We start from the raw sequence: 25,641 nt of genomic DNA, 5'->3' as shown, positions 1-25,641 counted from the left end.
TCGAACACGTTTTTATTTATTGTTGGGATGCTGTTTTTTTTTGGGACATTCTTCAAAGGACCCTGAAAAAAGATTTTATATTGTCCCCGGAGACCATTAGGTATTTACCTGTTGAAGAAAGTGACACTGTGCCCTATGACCTTTTTATGATACTCGGCCTGTTTAGTATTTGGAAAACAAGGATGGAATTTCGGCATGCTGACCCAAAAATTAAGTCTGTACAGAAGCATTTTATCGATATTGTAAACGAGGTTCAAACGGTGTATTGCAGAACACCAGAAACTACGCCTGAGTGGGCACACTTGTTCAGTGAAATTAAGAACATGAGAGAACTTTAGTTCGCCCACAAGTCGCTGGGCGTGAACTCCTTGTAATGACATAGCATTCTGTGCTGCAATGTTGAGTTCAATAAAGAAAAAAAAAGAAAGGAAAAAAGGGGCCCATGTGCGCTAGCTATTCTTGGGGCAGAATTGATATCAAATGCAGTGTGTTGATGTAACTACTAAGGTATAAGACAAATTGGCACCCCACCAAATGTAAGTAAACAACATCAAAATCGATTTGTAATGCAGAACAGTTTATTCAGATTATAACACAAAATTCCGATTTCCTCGAACCACTTCAGACTCGGAAAGAATCATCGGACTGTGCAGCGCCTAGTTGTTGGTTTCTTCACAGCCAATTTACAGAAGTAGCAACTTGCTCAGTTTTCAAGGGGCCTTGTTTTTGGAGCCTTCTTGTTACCAGATGTGAGGCCCACAAACTTTTTGCTATAATATCCCCAGCCTCTTAGAAAGACTATGTCGTCAGATTAACAAAACTTTGCTGGAAAAGTCGGAGAATTCTGAAGAGACAACATGGGGCGGTCAATAGGGCACCCTTGATGGTCCAGCCGCCCACGAGCGGGTCCCTGGCATTGCCTCCTTGTGGTCCTGCTGGATCTTGGCCCTGGCCATCTTCTCCAGGATGCTCCGTACTCGCTGGCCCATGAACCCAGCGAGGACCTGCACACGGTACATGACATTAGCACCAAAGCTGATTGTCAGCTGCAGTCACCTCACTCGTTCAAATTGTTAAAGATGTTGCCTTGAAGATTTCACAGAAAAGGTGCTGTGCCTTTAGCTTTACATACAAGGCACCTATGCCAAAACGTCTAACTGGGACCGGTTGGCATCTCGACTGGTTGCAATTGGAACTAACTGGTCCCAAGTTGGAATTGGCTGTTACCAATAGGAGTGCAACTAGGACTTGCTGAGGGGCCAACTGGCTTGACTATGCCCAGATAGGGAACGGGTAGGGGTAACTGGGACCAGTTAAGGAGTTAACTGGTTGGAGGGATTCCCAGGGGAAGTTTCAATTGTTTTCCCATTCCCTGTTGGGGTTCACATGCCGTGTCCATTTCGACAAGATGGGGGTGTATTGATCTTTGCTAGAGAAGGAAAAAAAAAACTTAAATATATAGATTTAAAGAAATGGATAAACCTTTAATTACTAGGTATACATCTATGTATTTAAAAAAATATGTCAAATTTCAATGTACATATCCTTTTATAAATTGCAATATAATTAGTGGCATAAAAATATTTACTTAAATCAACATTTATGTACATGTATAAAAATGTATTAAACATTGAAGCAAAGACCTACTCCTTTTTTTTTTTTTAATCGGACCCAGCAGGCCGTTGTGACACGCATGCGGATTAGTTTTACGCGTTGTCGACAGATGGCACATGTGACGCAGTGAAAAATCACCAATCATGATTTTTAACGATGATGAAGTTGAGAGGCTGAAGGTACAGAATATTACAGTTGAGAAAGCTAGTAAATACAAGTATCTAGGAGTATGGATATGTGATGGTGCAGAATATCTCAGTGAGCATGAAAAGTATATAATAGGTAAGGGCAACAGAAATGCAGCTGTAATGAAAAATAGAGCACTTTGAAGTTACAACAGGTATGAGGTGGTGAGAGAGATTTGGAAAGGGGTCATGGTGCCTGGCTTGACTTTTGGAAATGCAGTGCTATGTGTGAAATCCGAAGTGCGTGCGAGTCTAGAAATAATACAGTGCGGAGTAGGTAGGCTGGCTTTGGGGACACATTGCAAAACACCAAACCAGGGAGCTAGTACAAGGAGACATGGGATGGGCGTCATTTGAGATAGAATTTGAGGATTGGTCGAGGCAAATGGATGGGTGGCAATGGGCACAAAAGGTTTTCAGCTATTTATACATGAGGAGTATAGATAAAAAGTGGAGACTGCACTAGGGAGTTAGGAGGACAGTTTTTAAGGCTATAGTGGACTTAGGAAGAGCAGGTGTCAGTTAAGGCCACAGAAAGAGATTGGTGGCTAGAGGGAATGCAGACAAAGACGGCTCTGGAAAACTATAAATTAAACAAAACAGTTAATGCCAAAGAAAGCATTTATGACCATTCTAGGGGAAGCTCATTGTTGTTTGAGGCGAGGGTGGGTGTACTGCAAACCAGAACACACAGAGCGAAGTACCAGGAAATGGATACAGTGTGCACTGCTTGTGGAGAGGAAGACGAGACGGCTGAGCACTTGATACTCTGCTGTAAAGAGTTTCACCCTATGCCGACCGAAGAGAACATAGATTTAATAAAGTCATTGGGTTTTAGAAACAGCGAAGGAACAGTGGATTTCAAGACAGTAGAGATTACCAAGCAAAGATTAAGTGAATGGGGGCAGAAAGCGAGAGAAAACTAGGTATTTTCTTATTAACTGATGGCAAGGGTGTTTTATAGCCTCACTTTCTTTGCAGTACGGAGTGAATATAGCTGTCACATTTAAATATTCTAAGCTTAAATGGTAAAACAAAATGGCTAGGTGGCCTAAGCTACCGCCCGATCCAAAGGGCTCAGCCGGATTCATCTATCCATCCATCCAGTGGTCGGTAGAGAAGGGAAACCATCGCCGAAGTTGGTGTATTGATAAACGTGTCGTTAGGAAAATGTCAAAACCATATCTGCGCTTCTTGCGACCCAACGGTGAACTTCGAGGGCAGAAAGATGCAGTTCAACGACCGGAGGGCACCCCGGGGAGAAACCAGACGGAGGAGAAAACAGCCGCGGAGGGCACAATGGTAAAAATGGCGGAAAGTCTACCCGAACTGGCAGCTGTTGTGACACAAGCAATTGGAATTGTTTGATTGTAAGGTGGGAGCGCAACCGCATCCTATCAGGACTTCACCTGCGCAACGCGGAAACACGGGTGAGCACCTTTCTTCACGCGATGGAGAGAAGCTAGGGACGTCGTCACGGATGCTGACAGACGCCAGCGGCTAATCTTTCACCTCGCACGAATAGTAGCTCTGAAAGGGCGATTCAATCGTCGCAATTAGCTAACGAGGCAACTGAAGCGGTCCTTAGAGCCACGCTGTTCTTCCTTCAACCCGGAAACGTGGACGTCACCGAACCTATTTATTTTCATTCTCGGTTTTTGACAATAAAGACTGGTCAACCTTCCAAGTCGTGCCGTGTTTCGTTGCTGGAGTTGGCACCGTTCTGTCAACCAGTTGAATCCAACCAGTAATTTAGCTCGCCACGTGCGCGGGTCAATTTTCAGTTCCCCTCTTTACGGCGAGCCTTGCAATCGTTGCCGCCCTATATTCGCGCTCTTTAGTGCAGCGACATAACGCACGTGTGTGCATACCTTGTTGCCGATCCGGCTTGGGTGGACGCCGTCGCGGCCGATCCACTGGTGCCACTCGTCAGCCAGCCCGTCAAGGAACGTGAACCCTTCCCTGCGACACAACTCTCGCAGCAGCGAGTTCACCTCTCGGTAACGGTCATTCAAAGCCTCGATCTCTGCAGCGTGACTACGCTGCCATTCCAATGAGCAGAACCTATTCTCCCGTCTCGGAAGAACGGCAGAAAAGGCGATCTGCATCATTGGATTGCGTTCACAGATCTGGGCAGCTAGACGACGATATTTGTCGATGTACACGCTGGCACTAATATGGGAATTTTTAGTGCCAACGTGCAGGATGACAACATCAAAATCGGGTAGCCTCTCAGACACCTGGGAAAACAAATGCTCGATTCTAATACCACTAAACGGCGCAACCTCAACAGCCAACCGACTATTTAATGGCAAGTACTGGGGCAAGTACTTCACCATCGAATCGCCGGCTACCAAAACTCGAGGCACGTTGGGGGTGCGATCAAAGCTAAAATACAAAAGTAGCACTAGATACGGAAAAATGTATTGCTAAAAAGAACAAGACAATGCTAAACAAAACGCTTCAAAGAGTGCGAAAAATCAGCCAAAATAGCTTGCGTGTCCGGAGCCGATAGCAGCGCGGCCAGGACCCGACCACAGAAGATTACAGCGGCAGACGCACATGGTCGGGCACATGTCATAACAAAGGCAACATCCGGGGCCGGGGATGATACGTTACTTCCGGCGTCGAAGGAGTGATTTCCACACAGCCGTCTCTCCTCCGACGCGACTACGTCACTTCCGGCGTCGGAGGAGTGATTTGCATACAGGTCTCACTCCTCCGACGCCCGTCGGAGGAAGCACTTCCATGGGAAAATGGCGGACCTTTTCCTCTAGAGTTAGTATGTATGATCTCTATGATGCCTGCAGCAATGAAACTTTTCTTTTCTCGATTTATGGTTTATTTTAAAAGTTATGAGCGAATTAAAATTAGAAATACAAACAAAAAAGGACATCCTTCATGACGTCTTGGGTCGCTTGAGTTGCCGTGAACTAGAGGAAGGGCTGTGAGCTCAGCGAAGCACTCATGGCTGCCGCACTCCGTGTCGACGGCTCGAGAGGGCGCCACTAAAGCATGTTCTGGATAGGCTGTATGAGGCGGGCAGTCAGGGCGGCTCGCATTGCATTTGCTGCGCAATTAAACACTAATTCGTCATGACACTTCATTAGCTACAAACGACAGCAAACACGGGGTAGATATCAGTTCAGATCGGGAGCCACTTTGCGCTGCCATACCGCCAAACGGCCAAAACGCAAGCCAGACCTACTCGCCGAAGGCCTTCGGAAGACTCGGAACCGGTCGGATCCTCGAGCCCGCATACACCTTTCAAAAAAAAATAAACGTTTGACCCCAGGGGCAACAAACCGTTTTCGAGCCCAGACACCGAGTTTGAGGCTAGACTATCACCGGCGTCCCTCCAAACCCTAACCGAGTGGACTGTGATTTCAATAGGCGCAGTCTGCGTAAGCGCAGTTTCAAACGCTGCTGGCGGCTAAATTCTCGTCTTTTCCCACTATATTTTGTGTTTCATTGTACATGTATTTTCCCGAGGACACTGAGAAAGCATTGTGCCACATTTGAAAAAAAAAGAAAGAAAAGAAGCAACAAAGAAAAACTTAACTATTTTTGTTGGGTGCGCGCGCGACAGGGCGAATGCGACTGGAATGTATAGTTCTAGATATTTTTTTTTTTACGATAAGTTTTGACGGCGCCGCGGGATTCGCCGCATGTGAAACGACAATGCGCTTTGCTGTCAAAAATAAATTGCAACAGAAGAGGGCCGAAAGGCATGCATTTTTCACGCTCACAAATAACGTGTTTACCGATGGACAGGACACGGACATACAATTGAGGAAGTGTAAACATTCGAACAATATATTATACGTACCACACGATGCAGCGTTATCCGAAAAGAATTTATTTGAGAAAGATCTCAAATAACACAGTTACGGTCGACGACAGTCACATCTTGACGATCGGACAGAATTCGAGATGACTTCGTTTTGGGGCACGTTTTGGCGTGAGCTTCCTTTTTTCACAACCGCACCAAAGCAAAGAAACAAACGCGACTGACCCGTTTCTCACCCCAACCCGGACAACTATTTTTGGAGATGACTGAGGATTCTACGCGGATTATCTCTGGGAGGGGGGAGAACAATGTTCGAGTGTCGTTCGACGTAGAGTTCCTCGATATGCTCCCCCGAAGGGGGAGCAGAGTTGCGCATTTGTTTTCCCCGCGCCGCCACGCCGCTATTCGCCGAGATCCATCACGTGAGGAGCAAAGCATCCGGCGCCGTGCAAGAAAGCCACCTTTACGGTCGCTCCGCCAACGTTGCTCGCGCCCCGGCGTATATTCCCCTGCTTTCGCCCTCCTTCTCCTCCTCTCCTGTTTTCCATGCGCGGCGGCGCGCGCGGCGCCACTATTCGCCAAATTTAGTCACGTGACGAGCAGAGCATCCAGGGCGTGCAGGAAAGCCGGCGCTACGGCCACCCGCCGAGGCTGAATGCGCAACTCTGCTACCGTAGGTAGCTATATACAGGAACTCTAGTTCGACGTCCTTCACCTCCTTCGTTTCCCGTGAATGTCGAGCAGAAAAGCTTGAATGGCAGGCACTTACCAGGCTTATTTCTCACAATGGAAGATAACACAAAAAGGGTACGCAGCATGCACGCGTAAAAAATATTAAGTGGAAACTTTCAAGAGAGGCGAGAAAACGTCGAATGCAAAACCGCAAAAACGTAGGCAGAGAACCGCGCTGAGCGGCTCTTCACAGTCCCAGAGAGTGGCAGAAAATTTCTAGCTCATAGAGGGCGCGAGAGTCGCACAGCCGCATCAGCATCAGCAACATGGCGGCGGCCTAGGAGCGTTTTTTGGAAAGCCCGCCGCGTACATCCGGGACCTTTCTGCGCTCGCCGCTCGTCGGTGCCTGATCCCACTACACCTTTCTAGGATGCGCCACCTTTTCCACAGCCTAGTGGCGGGTATGTCGGCGGGTCATTTCCAGTTTCCGTACTTTATAAACTCCATTTGTTTCTTTTCTGATCTAAAATACTGAACACAAACTACTTTTATAAATAATTGAAACGGTTCGTGCCACTTATATTTTGTATTTCGACTAAAAAGAAGCTTTTAGCGGCTCTGACCAGTAGTAAGCCCAGGTCCAAAGAGTTCACATATCGCGCGCTTTCGGCACCGCGGGTCGCCCCCGTAGGTGGAGGAGGTTTCCGCGTCGTTCGGTTGAAATATGACGCACTGACATTTAGTTACTCTCGCCGTGCCCGCTGGCTTGCCCGAACCCCAAGTGATGCGGAAACCGCAAAAAGGCAAACGCTTAAATATGATTGCAGGGCTTCTTTAAAGGGACACTGACACCACCAAAAGTTGTGCATTATTGTCTTGCCAGGCGATTCACTATTGTGTCAGAAGACTACCCAATCAATATTTTGCTACAGCGTTACGTATATTTTTAATAAAGTAAAAACACGCAACTGCTCGGAACCCAATGACGGAAGTCACGTGAATGTGCAACTTTTTTTTTTGTCAGTCAACGTATTTGCGGCTTTTTAGAAGCCGCAAAAAATGGGTATCATATTTATTTTCTATTTTAATATCGAGTGTGTGCCTACGATGATATTTGGTGGTTGTGTCTAAAACCATAGAAAACGGCACATGATCACAGAGAGGAGAGTTAGCGCGACTCGAACCGGCCAGTTCTCGATCGGCGGTTTTCGGGCGGAAAGAGACCGAATTTCGAGCCGAAAATTGCGTTCTGGGTAGTTTGGCTCTCATATGTCATGTACAAATAAAAACCTTGGCGAGCATAAATACCCTGTCAGTGTACCTTTAAAGGGGTACGGAAACGAAATTTTAGCGCCGATCTTTCTGCATAAATATGGGCTAGGGACAGGCACCACCTCGGAAATATCAATATCGCGCTGTAAAACACAGGAGAACTAATTTTAAACCTAATTAAACGATTTCAAATTCACATCTGGTGGATGGTTGGAAAGTTCTCGTGACAGCACTTGTGGCATAGGAGCAGCGCCGTTCTGCGTCAATACGGCTTGCCGGCAGGATTAGCCTAGGCTTGAACGCGTTTGCAAAGCCTTGGCGGAGAAAGCCAAAGCGTAGTTGGCCACAGTGAGCTCGTTCTCGTTGCGGCTCTTCGCACGACACGACCCGAGGATGCTTCTGGCATGGCTGGTATTAGTTGCTGCGAGTCGCGAGCTGCGAGCCGACGTTAAAAAAGATACGTTTGAACTACGAGAGTGTCAGCAAGAGCCACGCAAATACCTGTTCACATTCGGAGTGGACACGCGCGTTTGATCGAAGTGCTGGATTCGCTCTGTTAGACCGCGTTCCGGTAAGCGCTTCTGAACCGATCTTTTACGATTGCAACTCGCTACTGACATGACACTCGGTAAAGAAAGGTTAAACCGACATCGCGTAGCTCCCACGAACTCGACAGTGACGTAGCGTCGTGTCAGAATAAAAATGGCATACTAATAACAAAGTGTACATACTGTGTTGCGAAGGTAATCCATATGGCGTTTATTTGAGCTCTATATCGCACAAAACAAGGAGATAAAATCCATGAGTCCCTTTTCGACGACAGCGTTCGTCACCGCTGTCTCGGAAAGGAGATCGAGATGACAAGAGGAAAAGATTGACCTCTGAAATTTAGTTCAGGGATCAAACTATTCATCCGGGAAGGGTCCACAAAGGTCGCGCGGGCATATTCCCTTCAGCAGGCCAGCCGGTCATGGGCACACGGTCTTGGCCAAGGACCGCCGGAGCAACGGTGCGCCGAGTCGGTGTTGCTGTATACGCCTACTATATTCTGCCGAGCTCCCTTGGTCGGTAGAATCGTGGCCGTTGTAGCTCTTCTCGGGTGTTTGCGGATCCTGCGTTCTTGATCGTCGTGGTCTGTTTCAAGTACTCCTTCCTTTTTTCTTGCTGGTTGAAGTCGGGACGCACGAGAAGAGCACGTAGAAAAATAAATGTCCGTTGGTCGTCGTTACCAAGTAACTGAGCGACGCTGTCGGCCTTGTTGATTTGATCGTAAAAAGTGCGTAAGACAGCTTCGGAGCTGTCGTAGGATTCTGTCGTAACCTGCGCAAAGGTTACGACAATTTCGTTTCGAGAGTACGCGTTTTCTCTCAAATTTGTCGTACGCACTTTTTTCGTCGTGAGTTCGCTTTGAGAATCCGGCCTCAGAGCTGGTTTTGTGAGTGCTGCCGTGGTTGCCGACTTGCCGTTGTGCAGCGTGCGTGCAGCCCTTGCACATCTCAAACGGCCACGTTGTCACAGGTCGTAAATCGTCGACGCGCCACCAAGTGGCAACGCTCGGAACCACAACATCCACGCCGTAGCCTTTCCCATCTGGCACAAGTGACGTCACGAATGCGCCCAATATCCCAAGACGCATCGCGCTCTCCGATGGCTGATTCTTGAGCGCGCGCCCAATCGGGCCCCTCAGGGTGAAAAATATAGCCATCCGTTCAAAATACAAACGCGCGATTATGATTTACGGATATCATTGATCATATTGAACCTGTTTCTGACCATAATAGGTGTATTTCAAGTTTCGCTTCAGTATCCCTTTAAGTTTACCAACGTTTGAAGGTTCTTTTCACTATGAAAGTTTAAAAAAAAGACTGGTAAATCACGGTACTTTTTGTGCTAACAAGGAACTCCGTCCGGTGGCAACTAAGGTGAAGATAATATTTTACTTTGTTCCTCAAACTCCGGGAGCAAGTTTTAAATGTTTTCTAAAGACTGTCGCCGCACTGTGCTTGCTTGCCTTCACCTGCTTCTATGTGTGGAACTGTCTCCCACTTTGTCAAACCTTGCCGCACGTTCAGTGGTGGAGGAAAAGTTAGCTGTGCGCCGAAACTGCCATGCGAAACTTGTGTAAAATTGGTTTTTGAAATAAGGGCCTGTGTCAGCAGTGCACACGTATTGTGTTGTAAAACAATAGTCTATTGCATCATATTAGAAATTCCTTATGGTTATTATTTCTTCATTCAGTGTTCAAGCCTTCAATAGAGGTCCTAGTTTTCTTAAGATCACTCTTAACACCCAATTTTGATTAACATTTGTTTCATGTGGTGTTTGTAAATTTCTGAATTCTTTTATTGTGCAGAATGCAGCTAACTGCCATAAATATATTTGAATTCAGGCAGCTGGGAGAATAATACCTTGTGCTCTCATTGTTATCAAAGGCGTGTGTAGCCGCACACATGCAAATTATGACAAATGAATTGTGCAAGCTGCTCTCTACCCACATCTCATAGTCATTGTTCAATAGTTGAAGTGTACTTGTGCTGAAAGACATTTGCAATACATATCATGCTCTGAACCCGAGAAATAATATCCTTTCGGAGATTGAGCATGCGCAAATCGAATGGCTCTTCGCAGTCCAAATGGCCACGCAGCAGAGCCTTTTTGCTTCCCTCCCCCTCTTTCAGGATTGGTCTAGATCTAAAAAAAACGATGCATTTTTGACAAAGGTAATTTAAATCTTGCAATGAATGTCACAGATGTACATCTGTTAACAGCATATTGTTACATTTCTCTGATTTAATATCTTCAAGGCAGTTAATTTCAATTAGAAACTCAAGATGGCAGAGAAGTAACTAATGGGTTGGACGACATAAACCGCTGCCAATGGTGTTTGAGACTTGTGAGCTCTTTGTCCTTTTCATTTTCCCGAGTCTTGGATATCTATCACATACTTATACTAACTGAAGACTTATCTAGCTTTTAATTATTTCCGCAGTTTTTTTTTTTTTCTTTCCGAAATTAGCAATTTTTACGCGAAGCGCAACTGACATAAAAAGGAATTTGTGCTTATCGGACTAGCTTTTGAGCCGTATACCGTGGCCGCCTTTACATTGCTTTTCTCGCCTAATATGACTGATTTTAGAATCATACATTTTCGAAACGATGTACCGCCAGATATACGCCGAATTTCAGTCGAAATTGGCTTAGTTCCAAATTGTAACAGTGTCTCATAAAGAAAAAAAAAAAAAGAGTTGCATTATGTTTTATTGATAAAGAAATTGCTTCACTATTTTTGTTTTCGCTAGTTTCTATTTGATTGTATGGACATACTGAAACCTAAAGGCTTTCTAAAGCTTTACCCGGCATTCTCATGTGCAAAACAAAGCATACCTAGCTCGAAGAACCTAGTACCGCAAAAATCGATATGATATTGTGACAGAACCGTATGTGGAATATAATTGATCGCATTATATGACGGTTTCTATTTTTTCTAGGGTTTTTCAACTAGTGCCTGAAACAACAGGGCACACTTGAGAGAAATATATTCCAAAGGGGGAACTACTTGCTCGTCGGAAACAGATTGGATGCTACCTATCACAAAATAATTCTACGACTTTTAACCTTGTCACATTAAAGGGATACTGAACCGAAATTTCGAGCTCACAAAACAAGGCCGGGCGGATGGAAGGGTAGCTACAAAACCAAAAATATCACTCATACCGCGATATATCGAACGGATCGCCGTATTTTTTGGAAAAGAAGCGCACGGTTGAACCCGGCCGACGAGGCCGACGAGACAAGGCACGTCACGATTCCCATTCTCTCTCCTCCTCGCTACGCCCCGTCAAGCTGGTGAACCGAAGCGAAGAGGAGAGAAGCGAGGCAGCTTCTCCTCATTCTCAAATTCTCCCGGAAGGCAGTTACGTCAAAGAACTCGCTTGATCGCGCCCTTCGTCTCCAAAAGTACGGCCATCCGTTTGAGATATCGATGTACGAGTGATGTTTTGGAGTTCGTAGCGTCCCATTCAACACTTCTGCAGCTTTACTTTGCGAAATCCAAATTTCGGTTCAGTATCCCTTTAACCTTCTTTAGATAATTTGTGTCAATAAGTTCTGAGTATGTTCCTACTAAACAAGCTTGGCGCAGTATGACCATAGTAGCTTTGCGCCATAAAGCCCGTAATCAACAACAACCTATCACAGAAACGGACAGACATTGCCCGTGACCACTCAGCTCGAGATGCAAGCTAGACCCGATAGGCATTTATTTTACTGTCTCTAAATCTACATCTATATTTTTTTGAAAATGTACAAGTCACAGTATTAAACCAGAAAATGTTACATACTCAATTATCACAGTGCCATGCATGTGTCGTTTATATCTACGAAGTATAAACGAACAGCAGCAAAAAGGAGGAAGACAGGACAAGACACCCGTCACTCTGGTAGTAAGTGCATTTATTGAGTAGAGTGGGAGGGGAAAGCGAGGTAGCCGAGGAAAACTGAAGGGGAGAAAAATGAGAAAGAAAGTTACCTAGAAGACAGAAAACTGAGCATACAGATTTAACTTTCGACCACTTAGGCGGGTGTAGTTGTGGACATAATTCGGCTTCGGTGTCGGACAAGCAAAGAGACGAAGATTCAAAGTTCCCCGGAAAACGGCACCTGGTGAGAGCTTCAGTTGTCTTCGCCGTGTATTACGTGTAAACGACCTATTGAGCCGGAACAACGGCGGGTGCGCCCGGGGACAGCGGGAGGAGAGAGCCGGGCGGCGAGCCACGGAGAAGCACGCGACTCCTGGAAAAAACAAAACAGGACGTCTGCTAGAGAGCATACCTGGGTAGTAATTCAACTACGGTAATTTAATTACTTTTCTTGTAATTTGTAATTGTAATAATTACTTTTCGCTGAAGGGAATTGTAATTATAATTTAATTACTTTCTAGCGTCAGTAATTGCAACATTTCAGGCACAATTACAAGTACTTTTGCCAGACTTTGCGGCGCCGACGGAACCTCTGAAAGCATCAGCGCTCGCACAAGTGGCCTAGCACACGCACGCGCAACAAAAAGAGCATCGCATTGTTTGTCGTTTTGTTCCTTACACTGCGGGCTGAGAGACAATTCTTTTTGGAGCCTACCTCAACGGCGCCGTGTAATGCCGTCTGCCGGCGAGCAGAAAACAATAGCGTAAACATGCCAACGTTATGAAAAAAAGAAAAAGAAAAAGAAAACATCTTTAGCTTTTAGCCGAGGTTGGGAATTTTAAATGTCCATAAAGTTCTTTTTTGCCAACGTTTTACGTTTTTTTCCAGTACTGTCGCATATTTGTATATTTGTATTATTTTTAAGTTTATTTCCTATTGGTTTTACTTCAGATATTATTTGCATATGCATTTCGGAGACTGACCTCGCACCTGCGAGTATTGTCACCAATGATTCGGGAGCCCCGATTTAGTTCTTATACATTTCTGAGCCATTATAATTTCAACTCAATGCAAATAATTTTCAATACGATGTTTGCATGTGATTGTAGTCGTATTAGCGCGTTCGAATTTTCGTTTTATAATAACTCTTATGAAATATTCATATATGACTATTGTCGCATTTTTATTTGCCTGGCTAACAAGTCTGTCAACCCAATTTTTTTCTTTGGCGATCTGGCGCCTTCCTGCATATGAACTAATGTATTATTATTTATTAAAAATATAAGAACATAGTACTTCATTGCCCCAAACTGTCAAGTTCTATCATGAATTTAAGAACATTCACAAAAGGAAAGTAAAATACGTGCATCGATGCTTAAGCCTCCTCAAACATTGGGGCAAGGAATAAACAAATGTGTTGCATTCTATACAACTCGTTTAAATTTATATGGCCCAAGTCGTGTCGCTCCCAGAAAAAAATAATTGTAAAATAATTGCATTACTTTTTAAAATTAATTTGTAATTGTAATGAATTACTTTTCACATAGTTTTAATTGTAACTGTAGACTTTTGAAGTTAAGTAATTTTAATTGTAATTAAATTACATATTGAAGGTAATTTACCCATTTATGCTAGACTCCGTTTCACCTGATGTTGTTCCGCAAGGAAGGCTAGAAGCGCGAGGTCATGGCGTTGGGAGCTGCTCTTAACGCACGAGAGCTTGTGCCGCCGAGCCCTAGAGCAAGCAGCTCGCGCTTGTAGCCTTTCCTGCGGTACATCATAAGGTGAAACAGAGTATAGGAGGTATTCACTGGACGCCATATTTGAGGGCGATGTTTAGAGCGCATGCTCAAGCGTGTTTTACATGCAGCGGATTCGGCCCTAGAGCGGCGCGATTTCTGCCGTCGCGGCGCTCTGGCCAGCACCAGCGGTTGAGCGGCACGAGCGCCGCGACGGCGGAAATCGCGCCGCTCTAGGGCCAAAATCGCTGCATGTGAAACACGCTTCAGAACGAGCTCACATTAATAGCCGCTAAGACCGGCAACCTTGATGGTGCTAAATGCACGCTCCAAAAGGACTCCGGAAGCTCGCCGTCAGCACGCGCTCAGCAGCAGCGGACACAGGTATGGCCGCCAGTGAATACTCCCTATAGGGAGTATTCACTGGCTGCCATAGCTGTGTGCACGACTGCTGAGCGCGTGCTGATGGCGAGCTTCCAGTTCTTTTGTAACGTGCATTCCGCACCCTCAAGATTGCCGGTCTTAGCAGCCTATTAATGTGGGCTCGTTCAGAGCATGCGCTCTAGACATCGCCCACAAATATGGCGCCCAGTGGATACCCCTTATAGAGACGTAGCGACACCTGGGGATTGACTTATCTGATCAATACGATAACAGTTGCAAAACTACTGGATTTGACAAAATACTGGTTCAATGAACAAAACGTTACGGCTGAAACAAGCTGGGGATGGTTGTACAAGTTACAGGTGTGCATAAGCGATATATTTCGAGAAACATTTTCTATCTAGAAGTTGAACATAATTACCATATCTGTTTTACTGTTGCACTTTAATACTCACAAAAAAAAATGCAAAAAGAAAGGCAAAAAAAAATATTTTGACGCTTTGGAGCTTAGAAACACGAAACAAATCAATGTGTAATTTTTTAAAGTCTTGAGAATAATATGTAATGAATGACGTAACTACGTTAACCGTTACTAGAAATAAGTACCGTAAGTACGTTACACAATACCGTTTTGAAAATGTAACAAGTACTTTACACGGTACTGTTTTGCAAAGATAACGAGTATGTTACTACGTTACCAAAAAAAGTACTGCGTTGCCGGTAACGCCATTACTATAGTCCGATGCAACCTAACAACGTAGGGCGAGGGTAAGACGGGCCGGGGAGGAGGAAGCAGACGGAATGCTGGAGAAGAGAGGGGGAAACCTCCTTCTCTCTTTAGCGTTCCGCCTGCTTCCTCCTCCCCGGCCCGTTTTACCCTCGCCCTTCGTTCTTAGGTTGCAACGGACTATAATAACGAGTTACCGCCGACGCTGGGCTTGTGTCGACCTTCGTTTTTTTCCCCAGTGTCCAGGATTTGTCTTAAAATATTGTATTGCAGGAATATTGATCAAATTAAAGTGCCTAGATAAAAACCGTGCCTACGGACAACCGTGCTCCTTTAGATGCCGTCCAAGTTGGGCATGAATGTTTGGGTAGATTGTTCCGATATCTCCGATAACCGTACTCGATACTTCGTCGTGCCTTTGCGTATGTATATCATGATGCTATCAAAGTGTCAAAAGTATCTAGATGTTTTCGTCTCAATTCAAACACAATTTTGGGGTTGAAATTTTGATTTTTACAGAAATATTTAAGTTTTGGGTCTATTCTTGAAATGAAAGAAAACGCAAAAGGCAAGCTTGGCGATTTTTTTTTGTTTTTGTTTCCATGTTATTTACCCTTGAAGCGGCCGAGGCCAGAAATGACTTTTCTCCCACATGTCAGGGATCGCAAGTTTTCCCACTCGCTATTCGCAACTTTCACGACTTATAGGGGGCGCAACGGCGCCTATCAAAATGGCTGTCATCTGGTTGATCACCCTAGAACAGCAGTACGAGGAGGTGTCTGCGACGCGTAAGTAATTATAGTTTTGCTTTATGCGAGCTCTATTAGAGTCTTACTTTAGTTTTTCACGTGAGGAAGCTGTAGGCAAGCACGTTTATTGTGAAGCCAATCATCCAGGAGCTAGAGAGCGCGATTCTCACAGCGCGGTACTACCATCATTGAAAGTTGCAAATTTTGACACTTCTGAAGGAAATGCGACTCTTCCCTGACACGCCCAGATTAAATTTTATTATCTTAAATTTAATAAAAGAAAAAATCTTGTACTTTAAAATAATAGAACGAAATGTCTAACAATCTCCCTGCCCTGAACATGATGAAAAAAACAGTGGCTTAGCTCGGCTATGCCAGGATATACGTAGCGGAAGGTTAGGTTCAGCTGGTTATTATTAGCTTTCCTGGTTGTCTAGGGTTAGCTTGATTATCATGCTTACTGCTGCTTCAATGAAACACACACGATATAGGAAGCATTCACTGGCGGACATAGTTGTGTGCGTGACTGCTGAGCGTGTGCTGACGGTGAGTTTCCATAGTTCTTTTCCAACGGGCATTCCGCACCATCAAGATTGCCGGTCTTAGCAGCCCGTTAATGTGAGTTCGTTGTGAGCATGCGCTCTAAACATCGCCCTCAACTATGGCGTCTAGTGAATACTTTCTATACCCAAATTGTTTTGCGCCAGCTGTGCGCCGTGTTGTTATGTATCAAGCAACCAAGCTGCCGCCCAGAACAACGGGACAGCGCGAGCCATGATCTCGAGCGGGTGCATGCGCGCGGCGCGTGCATCGGGGACTGACCTAGGCGCCATACCAGTCCTGCCCGTTCCATCACTGCTCCTCGCGCATGCGCAGCACGGCTCTCCAGGAGCCACGCGAAACTGCCCAACCTCGGCCATACGCTACAAAAAGCGCAAAAAAGACAAGGACAAGGGCAGGAACGGCAACACGGAAGACATAAAAGCGCTAACTCACAAGCCAAATGTATTGTACATGAAAAGAAGAAAGAAGCACGAGCGTGCGGCATGCAGGAGGTAAATAACACTGGCACGAGGTGCGCAGCAGGAGCATCATACGTCAAGTCGCTTGATGAAATTCACGCTTTCAAGTACCGCCGCTCGCTTCCAAGGGCGGCTCTTTTCAGAGCTGCGCCACCATTTGCTTCCAAGGGCCGCTCGAGACACGGGCCTCGTGCACAGGCGCATTTGACGCTACTTGCAAGACAAACGCAAACACATCGAGGGGCTTTAAGCAAACGCAATCACCAGTCTTAAAAGGATGAAGTAGATACGAACGTGCCGCGTCCCTGGTGCCCGTGTTTGTTTCCTCGTGCATGCCGCACGCTCCTGCTCCTTTCTTATTTTCACGTACAATACATTTGAGTTGTGAGTTAGCACTTGTCTGTCTTCTGTGTTCCGTTCCTGTCCTCCTCGTCGTCTTTAATTAGTGCGCTATTTCTTCATCAAGTTCAACCAGTACCAACTCGCCCAGCTTACCACCTTACTAACCATCTTCCGTTTGTGATTTTCGGCCAGGTCGTGCAAGTTCTTACGTGATGGCTATTGAAGATACTTTAATAACCTTGACATCACTGTGAAGCTCAAATGGAGCTATTTTAAATCATGTATTATTGATATTATTTGTTCAAAGTAAAATGTGTTATATACATTTGCTTCATTTTCCGAACCACATGTCAAAGTGTCAGCACTAACCATTATGTTATTCAGAAGTTAAAGGTGCTTTTCCGAAAATTTCAATGTGAAAATGGGGCCCATTTTGCTCAGTTTCGGTAAACGGCACCCTAAGATGTATTAGAGAGGTCTGTTGGCCGGCATTTTTCCATTAAGAACTAAAACGAAATCTCGTATAACTGTCGAATAAAGAAACTAGCGTTAATGCTAACTCTTTGGCATCTGTTTCGCACCGCTAGAGCTACATTTGAGCGAAAATGACCACTCGGCAACGCTTAGTTTATTTTAGCGGTGAAAAAAACTTGTCAATCTTTTTGATGGACATATAACGGATTTCCTATTGTACATCTGTTATTTAATTTATATTCACTAAAAGAGCTAGGCTTGAGCTTTTTGGTGATATGAAGTTTCTTAAAATAACTTATCTAGGTCGCATGTAAGAACTTGCCAAACTTTGCCAAACTTCATCAAAAAGAGAAAGTTAAGTCTTTTCGTTTTCAAAACTATTCTAAACTACTACCTTTCTTAAATTTATTTTAATGCTGATTGTTTTTAATGCTGAGTCAGGTCCCACAAGCCCGTGCTGGCTTTGACCTGACTGGATAATCAACTTGGAGATCGGCGCATTTGTGAATAAAAAAAAGGGTTCTAGTGCTGCGTGTTTGAGAAGTGAATGCATAGTGAGCGGTCAAACATTCCATCTCTGATAGGTGGAAGATACGTCAGCTTTCCCCTTGGCCGCCACAGTAAACAATAACTAAAAAAAAAAAAAAAATTCACCACGCTCGTTGTTTGCGATGTCGTTCACTAAAAAAATGATAGAACATGCATTTCTTTTCTATAAGTAAAAGTTTGGATCCGAAACCCGTGCCTGCATTGAGATCAAACATAATCTACTAAAATTGTCTGATGTCAACCAAACGCTTAAAAATATTACCATTCGAAATTCTTATGTTGGATACCAGGGCGCTTGGGGCAAACAAGTTATTATCGATGCACAGAGGAGCCTAGCTCGGAATTTTGCACTTTTCCAACTTTTCGTTCTATACGCACGATGAGTTTAATTGCTCGTTTTAAGACTTTTTATCTTCCTTTCGTCTTTGTGTAAATGAAAACTTGCATACACCCTGGGAAAGTACAATGCTCCCTTAATTTAACGCCGACGCGAAATGGTTCGTTTTTGGCACTTTTTGTGCTATTTTTGGGCCTCCTGGTCGAATTGCGTGGTAAAGTCTTGACACACCGAACTCAACGCAGCCTGTCGAGTTATCTACCTAACGCCCCCGAATGAAAGCCAACTTTTTCCTGAACATTGTCGGCGTGCAAATACAATAAGTTTCGGGAATGTCGTGCTTAATTTTCGCAAGATCGAAGTTTCTTTTATGCAGCACTGCATACGAGAAACGGCTTTCCCACGCCGCCATGTATCTCTTATGGTGGAGCTTCTAATGGTGTATTCACACAACGGAGCTTTCTTGCAGGGAGAGAGAAGCAAACGTCATTGCGCTTCGAGGTCACGTGCGACACATCATGGATGCTAGCTCATCCTCCTACTCACCGAGAGGCGAGAATCGTCCCATCGTTTCGGCAAGAAAAGAAGATGGCATCGAACGACCAGTTCGACGGCGTGTGGAGGAAGTATGCGGGGAGATTGAAGTCGTCGTGTTTTTACACCAACAGCCTCAGAGTTGACAGTGTCATATTGCTTTTGTGGTGTAGTCACTTGACGACGATGTTCTTCTGGTTACGGAATATACATTACCGCGTTTTGAGCTTACGTGGTCACGTCACGGACGCTTGCGAATCCCCGTACTTTGCAAGGAGCCGAGGACAAGCTGTTCCTTTCCTACCGATTGTCTCATCGCTCCGAGGAGAAAGAAAGGTGGCGTCGAACAATGAGTTCCATTAGTTTGCTGATGTTCATAAAAAAAAAAAAAAAACTTGGTGGATCGGTCGAACGTCAAAGTTAACAGCCCGACGGTGTTCCTAGTCACGTCGATGAAAGAAAAACGAATCCCAATATCAGGCAGTCAACCGTGGCGCTGTTGGTGCCGGAAGACGACAACTTCAAACTTCCACCATGCTTTTTAAACACACTATGGACATGTCGTTCGACGCCATATTATTTTCTCGTCGGAATGGCGGGACAATCCCCAGCTCTCGGCGGAGTGGCGTAGGGGAGTAGAAAGCATTGGTGACGTAATGCACGTGACCTCGGAACGCGATGACGTCTGCAACTCTTTGTGCAGAAAACCTTTTTGCGAATACACCGTAATTTGTGGTTAGGTGTTTATTCAGTGAAAAGTAAAAAAAAAGGTCAACGTGCAGGCGAGCTGGCGCGTATTAATAATGATGTTTAAACACTGAGACTGGAAAGGAAATTTGAAAATATATTATATATAAAAAACAAAAAAAAAAAAAGAAAAAACAGAAGAAAGGTGACAGACAAGAGTTCCAAGTGGCGGTGTCGCCTGGTTTCTCCGACGTGGGCGAGAAATTTAGCACGCCGGTACGATGCTTATTCAGATCAAAGCGGGCGGTAGTGTGGTTCGAGTGGATGGGTTCTGCAGCGCAAGTTTTCCCTCCGCGTTCTTCTCCTGACGTTTTTAGGTTTGAAGCCAAGTGTGCTAATGAACAAGCGCTTGTCTCGTTCAGCAGTTAGAAGAACCATGGCCCGCCTGAAGTGAACAGGCGTGATCTATTACGGCCTTTGTGCGGGGAGTAGTTGCTCCCCGCGGCGGCAGTTGGGAGGGTCGCTGTAACCCTACCGTTCCTTCAGCGCTTTAACTCTTTTGCAGAGGCACCTGCTTTTCAACGTGTTAGCCTCTGCTCTGGCGTTCAGTTGGAGAAGTTACTGGGGTAACTAAACCCACAGGTCATGAGGCCGCCTGCCTGCAGGGACTTATGCAGAACAACACTTTCTCTTCGTCTCCTAAAGAAACGACTGTCTATAGACAAGCATTTAATTATCGTAATCCGAAACTTATTTTAATCGGATCACTAAAGTTTTTTTTCTTCTTTTTTAATAAGTACGATGGCACACAGTTTCAATCGCAGTGGTCGGGGAACAAATGTTCTAGGATTTCTCAGGGGGTGTTGGGCAAGGTAATGAGGTTGGACCCCCACGCTGCTAAAGAAGTATAATTGCTCCAAGGTGAGGGTGAAGTTCGCAAGGAAAGCCGCTGTCGAGCCCGGTTATAGAAGAGCATGGCAGGGCAGCACTGAGAATCTCAACTTCATTTTATTTCGTACACTGATTGCGGGCCTTTGAAAGAACCAAAGAGAAGCGCGATGAAATTTCGTGAGTTGTGATCCTGGCCCGGCTTGGCTAGAATAGCGTCTCAGCTGAGACATGGTGAAAGAAAGTGCTACAAAGGCTGAAGCGCGAGACACATGCGCGAAAAATCCATCCGATCCGACGTCCGATCCGGCAGTACGACTGCCTGATCCGAAACATTTGGTCGCTTCAGACGTCGGATTGGCGATCCGACATGCGTCCAACGCGCCAGATAGTTTCGCACGGCAGACGGATTGTCGGATGCGTCCAGCCAATGACAGCACAGCTAGCGCGAACGTCATGATGACGTACTGGGTCTGTCGGGACGAACAAGAAAACGGGACGGGCGACGAGAAGCCGATCGCGTGGATCCCGCTGACCCATTCGAGAAAGATGGCCCCGGCAAAGAATGCACGCGCTAACGAGAACGAGCTTCTAACTTCACTCGTGTGAGCTGAACCGTCAATCTGGCACCAGAGATCTGTGAACGCGGACCTCCGCTGGAGTGCTTGGACCTCCTGGGCGGAGCCGAACGGATCTTCGTGTCGCATGCAAGGTCGGAAGCGTGTGTCTCAAACTGTCGCGTACGGCGATTCGGAGCGGCGTTCGGACTGCCGGATCGGACGTCGGATCGGACGATTCTGCCGTCCATGTGTCTCGCGCTTGAGGCGTGCGAGCGTCTTGAGACGCTGCTCGAGTCCCGCTCAGCTCGTGCGCTGGCTTTGACAGTGATTTCTTTCTCCCAGTCTCAACTGAGACGCTGTTTTTAGCAAATCGGCCCTGGGTGCTTATCATATTGTCACGAATGAAGGTGACGAGAAGCCGAACAGTGAACCGAAGGATAAAGGTTTAATTGGCGAACTTGTGCCAAACAAAAATAAGTAACGAAAGAGCGTCGAGGCAGCAGAAAAGCGGGTGGCGATTCGGCGGCACCAGAGCCCTAGCGAGACTGACTCGGCAAAGTCGCGGGCAGCTGCTTATCTACCGTGCGTCACTATCTCGAAAGTTCGGCAAAGAAAGTTCGAGCGTCGCGCGCTCGGGGCGAGGATGAACTGGCACTTTCGAGAACAAGAAAGCAGGAGGAAAGTTACGTCTGGTGCGAGAATGAACGCGAATCCTCTAGAAGTCCGTGACCGAGCGTTTCTTTATCGACCCTGAGGGCGGCAATATGTTGCAAAAGACAAGAGTCATGGTGGGTGTAAAGCGCAAAGTGAAATCTTTGAGTCGTTGCGTTATTAAACCAACACCGTGAAAGTTAATAATCTGCATTAATCTTAGTTCATTGAACTAAATAAAAATTAATCCAAAGAAATACGACCTAAGGAGGGTTTCGCCCATGTGCAACGCTTTTGATAGCGCACTCCATGGTAAAAAGATTTATTACACCCTTTTCCTGACGTCGAATTTGAGCCACGATGACTTACTTTTTGCTGCCTCGTGAGCCCCAGTCACTGCGTTTTGGACATAACACTCTCCGTGAGTTGTCTACGTGTAGAGTAACGTTGAAACTGAAAATCTCGAATCCCTGCACGACGGCGGACAGAGCAGAACCGGTGCGGTTGGGAAGCTGGAACCTCAACAAATGTCTGTTTGTTTATCTTGGAGTGAATTTCAGTGAAATTTCGACGTTAACGCGATTTAAACGGGCACGAATGGCGAGGCCGGGATAACTGCCTTCGTAAACTGCTACGAACTCGATCGTTACCAAGTCAACACAACTGTCATCGTTGCTGAAAGAAGACGGCCCGTGCCGCTCGTTTGCAAGGCGGCGTAGATCGAAACCAATCGCCGCGGCGTTTTTCGCGTCTTCGAAAATGCAAGAGAGAGCCAACCTCCAAGAAGATACATTTCAGCTACGATAGTGTCAGCGAGAACCACGCAAATACCTGCTCACAGTCGAAGCGGACGCGCACGTTTGATCGGAGTGCTGGATTCGAGCGATTGGACCACGTCTTGGTAAGCGCTTCGGGACCGACCTTTCACGATTGCAACTCAATGCTGACTCGACACTCGGCAAAGGCAGGTTGGACCAGAATCGCGTAGCTCGCACGGACTGTTATAGCTTGACAGTGTTGACGTACTGTCTTGTCGCAATAAAAATCCCATACTAATAGCGAAGTGTACTTGTCATATGTAGCGAAGGTAATCCATACGGCATTTATTTTAGCTCTATATCACACAAAACAAGGAAATAGAATCGATGAGAGTCCCTTTTTGACCACCAGCGTTCATCACCGCTCTTTCAGAAAATAAGGGGATGACAAGGGCAAGATATGAGCCTCTTAATCTAAAATTGAGGTCAGCGATCAAACTATTCACGGGAAGGGTCGACAAGGGTGGCATGGGCATATTCCATTCAGCAGGTAAGCCGTTCGTGGGCAGACGGTCTTGACCAACGACCGTCAGAGCAATTCTGCGTCGAAGCAGGTCCGAAAGCCTTGCTAGGTCTATATTCTGCCGAGCTCGCTGAGCTAGCCCTTGGCGGTCGCTTGGTCGGTGGGATCGTTGCCGTTGCAGCTCTTCCCGGATGTTTGTGAATCCAGCGTTCATGTCAGCCGCGGTCGGTTCCAAGTACCTTCTTTTTTCTCTGCTTGAAGTCGGGAAGCGCGAAGAGCACGAGGAAAAAAAAATGAAAGCTGTTTACAACTCCCTGTAACGCCGAATTAGAGCGCAGCTCTTGAGGAGGAGGAGGGAAGGGTACCGAGGTTCACGTGTTATCGGGTGGGAGGGGTGGTCACGTGACCTTGGGGGGTCACCTGACCTCAAGAGAAATTTTTCCACTAGATTTAGCGGGAAAATTTTTCAGCTAGATTCAGCGGGGAAATTTTTCCGCTAGTTTTAGCGGAGAAATTTTTCCGCTAGATTTAGCGGGGAAATTTTTTCGCTAGATTTAGCGGGAAAATGTTTCCGCTAGATTTAGCGGGGAAATTTTTCCGCTGGATTTAGTGGGGAAATTTTTCCGCTAGATTTAGCGGGGAAATTATTCCGCTAGATTTAGCGGGGAAATGTTTCCGCTAGATTTAGCGGGGAAATATTTCCGCTAGATTTAGCGGGGAAATTTTTCCGCTAGATTTAGGGGGGAATTTTTCCGCAGCGGGGAAATTTTTCCGCTAGATTTAGTGGGGAAATTTACGCATAATGCACCGTGCGGTTACGCCGACGGCTACGGCGATGGCGACGCCGACGCCGCTCAAGCCGGAAACGGGCGCCTAAGAGCTGCGCTCTAAAAATGTCCGTTGGTCGTTGCATCCAAGCAACGTTACTAGAACCACTCAGTTGGGAAACTCCCATAGAGACTGCTCTGAAAAAGTGGCCCCGATCTGTCCTCCAGAACCGAGCTAATGGCGAACACAACGCCGCCATTTCTCCCGCAGCGGTCACTCGAGGAACTGCGTGTTACTTCTATTTTGACTTTCAATCGGCCATTTTAGCGCCGAAACAGATACAGCGGAAGAGGTTACAGGGGTGCCACCCCCGTCTCCCCAGCGGACGCGCCGCGAATTTTTACCGAAGTTAAAATGCACCTAGGTCGGGACGCGCTACCTGAAAGCACCGCTGAGGCATGGTTGTATAAAAACAATAGAGAGTTTTAGTAGACCGTTTTCATCTTCCGCTCCGCTCTGAGGGTGCCAAACTGCGCATGCGCGGCCCGCTTCGCCGGAATGGAAAGCGGAGGTCCAAAAACGCGTTTTAGTAGAGCGTCTTTCTTCAGCGTAAGAGCGTTTTGAGCGGGTTCGAAAAATTTGCTTGCGTAGCCCCACAAGTGGACGTTTATAGTACTAGTAAGACAAAAAAAACCTAAGCGTTAACACCAAGAGAGTAAAAGGGAGCGTGATTGTAGAGGTAGTAAAAACGAAGGCGACAATAATGAACAAAAAAATGTAGGCACACACCTGAAGAAATATTAAGCTATAAAATATAAATATAATCGTTCCACCTTGTGTGCGAGTGAAGCCGAAGGTATAAGCATGAGCATGTTGCTCTAAACGGTACTTGCACTGCACGAGCGCGCGTGCTTATCAAGGACGCTGAAAGGCCGGCACTCGCTCTTGTAGCTTCTGCTCCACTCGAATTAAAACTGAAACAGATTTACTTATTTGAAGTAGAAAAATAAGACAAAAAGGACGAAGTTTGCACATTGCGAGTACATCCTTTATAGTACGAGTACAGTGTTGCTCAAGGCTAGGGGATTCATCTGCACGATGAATCCCCGCTGTTCTCAAGGAAGGAGACTTCTACTAACGAGATTAAGCTGGCGAGACATCGAATCTATGATTCGTATCCCTCGTGCCATCAAGCGCCGAAGCTTCCTTTCCGAACGCGGTTTCTGGATATTTCCAACGTAGAAAAGAAACCCTTTAGAAAGCTATCCTGCTTAAAGAAGGACCTGGCTGTTCTGCATGCGGGCCTCCAAATATCAGCACCCGACAGATCGGCGCAGGGTGTTGCCAATCTGGCGAGACGCTTTGCATTGTTCTTCCTCGACTGGCCTATCCCAACCGTCTGTTCGTACTTGGATGAGCGTTTGAACGGAACTTGTCGGTGTTCTTCAGTTCTGTGAACCTCATCGTGGGTCACATCAACGAGAGGTTCGGCCACCTGCTCGCTGACATGAACAAACATAGGTGGTTGACCCTGGCGAAACTAGAGCTGTGCTCACAGGTGAGACCCTGCATGGTTTGTGTAAATTTCGCATTTCCATTGTTTCTAGCACAGCTGCTCTGTCTGGTGAAAAGGTGTACATGGGCAGTGTCAGGACAAGTCACGACGAGCGCGTTCGTAATCTGTGAGTATTAGTAGGCCACATTTATGAGCTCTCTTTGCTCTACTTTACGCTCTGCGAGAAGCATCGTCTCCACCGCGCATGCGTGGCCCGCTCTGAGTCGGAGCGTATAGTTAGCGGAGTGAGCGTGCGCTCCGCTTCACAAGTTGTAGAGCGGACTGCCCTCAGCGTCCTTAGCGTGATCGCTTAGATCTCAAGATGGCTGCACTTACTCAATACGCGTCGATGTTTTTGACCGTGACCTCAGCTTGAAAGAGGTTGAATCAAGAAGTAAAGCGTACGCCCCGCGCGTAAAAAGTAAACCATTCGATTTGAGTT

General features: G+C 46.1%; 1 protein-coding gene across 1 annotated transcript; it reads right to left on the bottom strand.

Annotated features, from left to right (window-relative positions):
- Positions 1-866: 866 nt before the first annotated feature.
- Positions 867-4,294, bottom strand: LOC121837267. Its single transcript, XM_042292850.1, has 2 exons — positions 3,671-4,294; positions 867-1,004 (listed from the first exon to the last, which is right to left on the bottom strand). The coding sequence occupies exons 1-2, from the start codon at positions 4,136-4,138 to the stop codon at positions 867-869; spliced, it is 606 nt and encodes a 201-aa protein (XP_042148784.1). The 5' UTR covers positions 4,139-4,294.
- Positions 4,295-25,641: the final 21,347 nt, after the last annotated feature.

The sequence above is a fragment of the Ixodes scapularis genome, unplaced genomic scaffold (genome assembly GCF_016920785.2).
Source record: "Ixodes scapularis isolate PalLabHiFi unplaced genomic scaffold, ASM1692078v2 PGA_scaffold3__209_contigs__length_174095766, whole genome shotgun sequence".
Classification (NCBI taxonomy): Eukaryota; Metazoa; Arthropoda; class Arachnida; order Ixodida; family Ixodidae; genus Ixodes; species Ixodes scapularis.
This window is presented reverse-complemented; position numbering and strand designations above follow the sequence as displayed.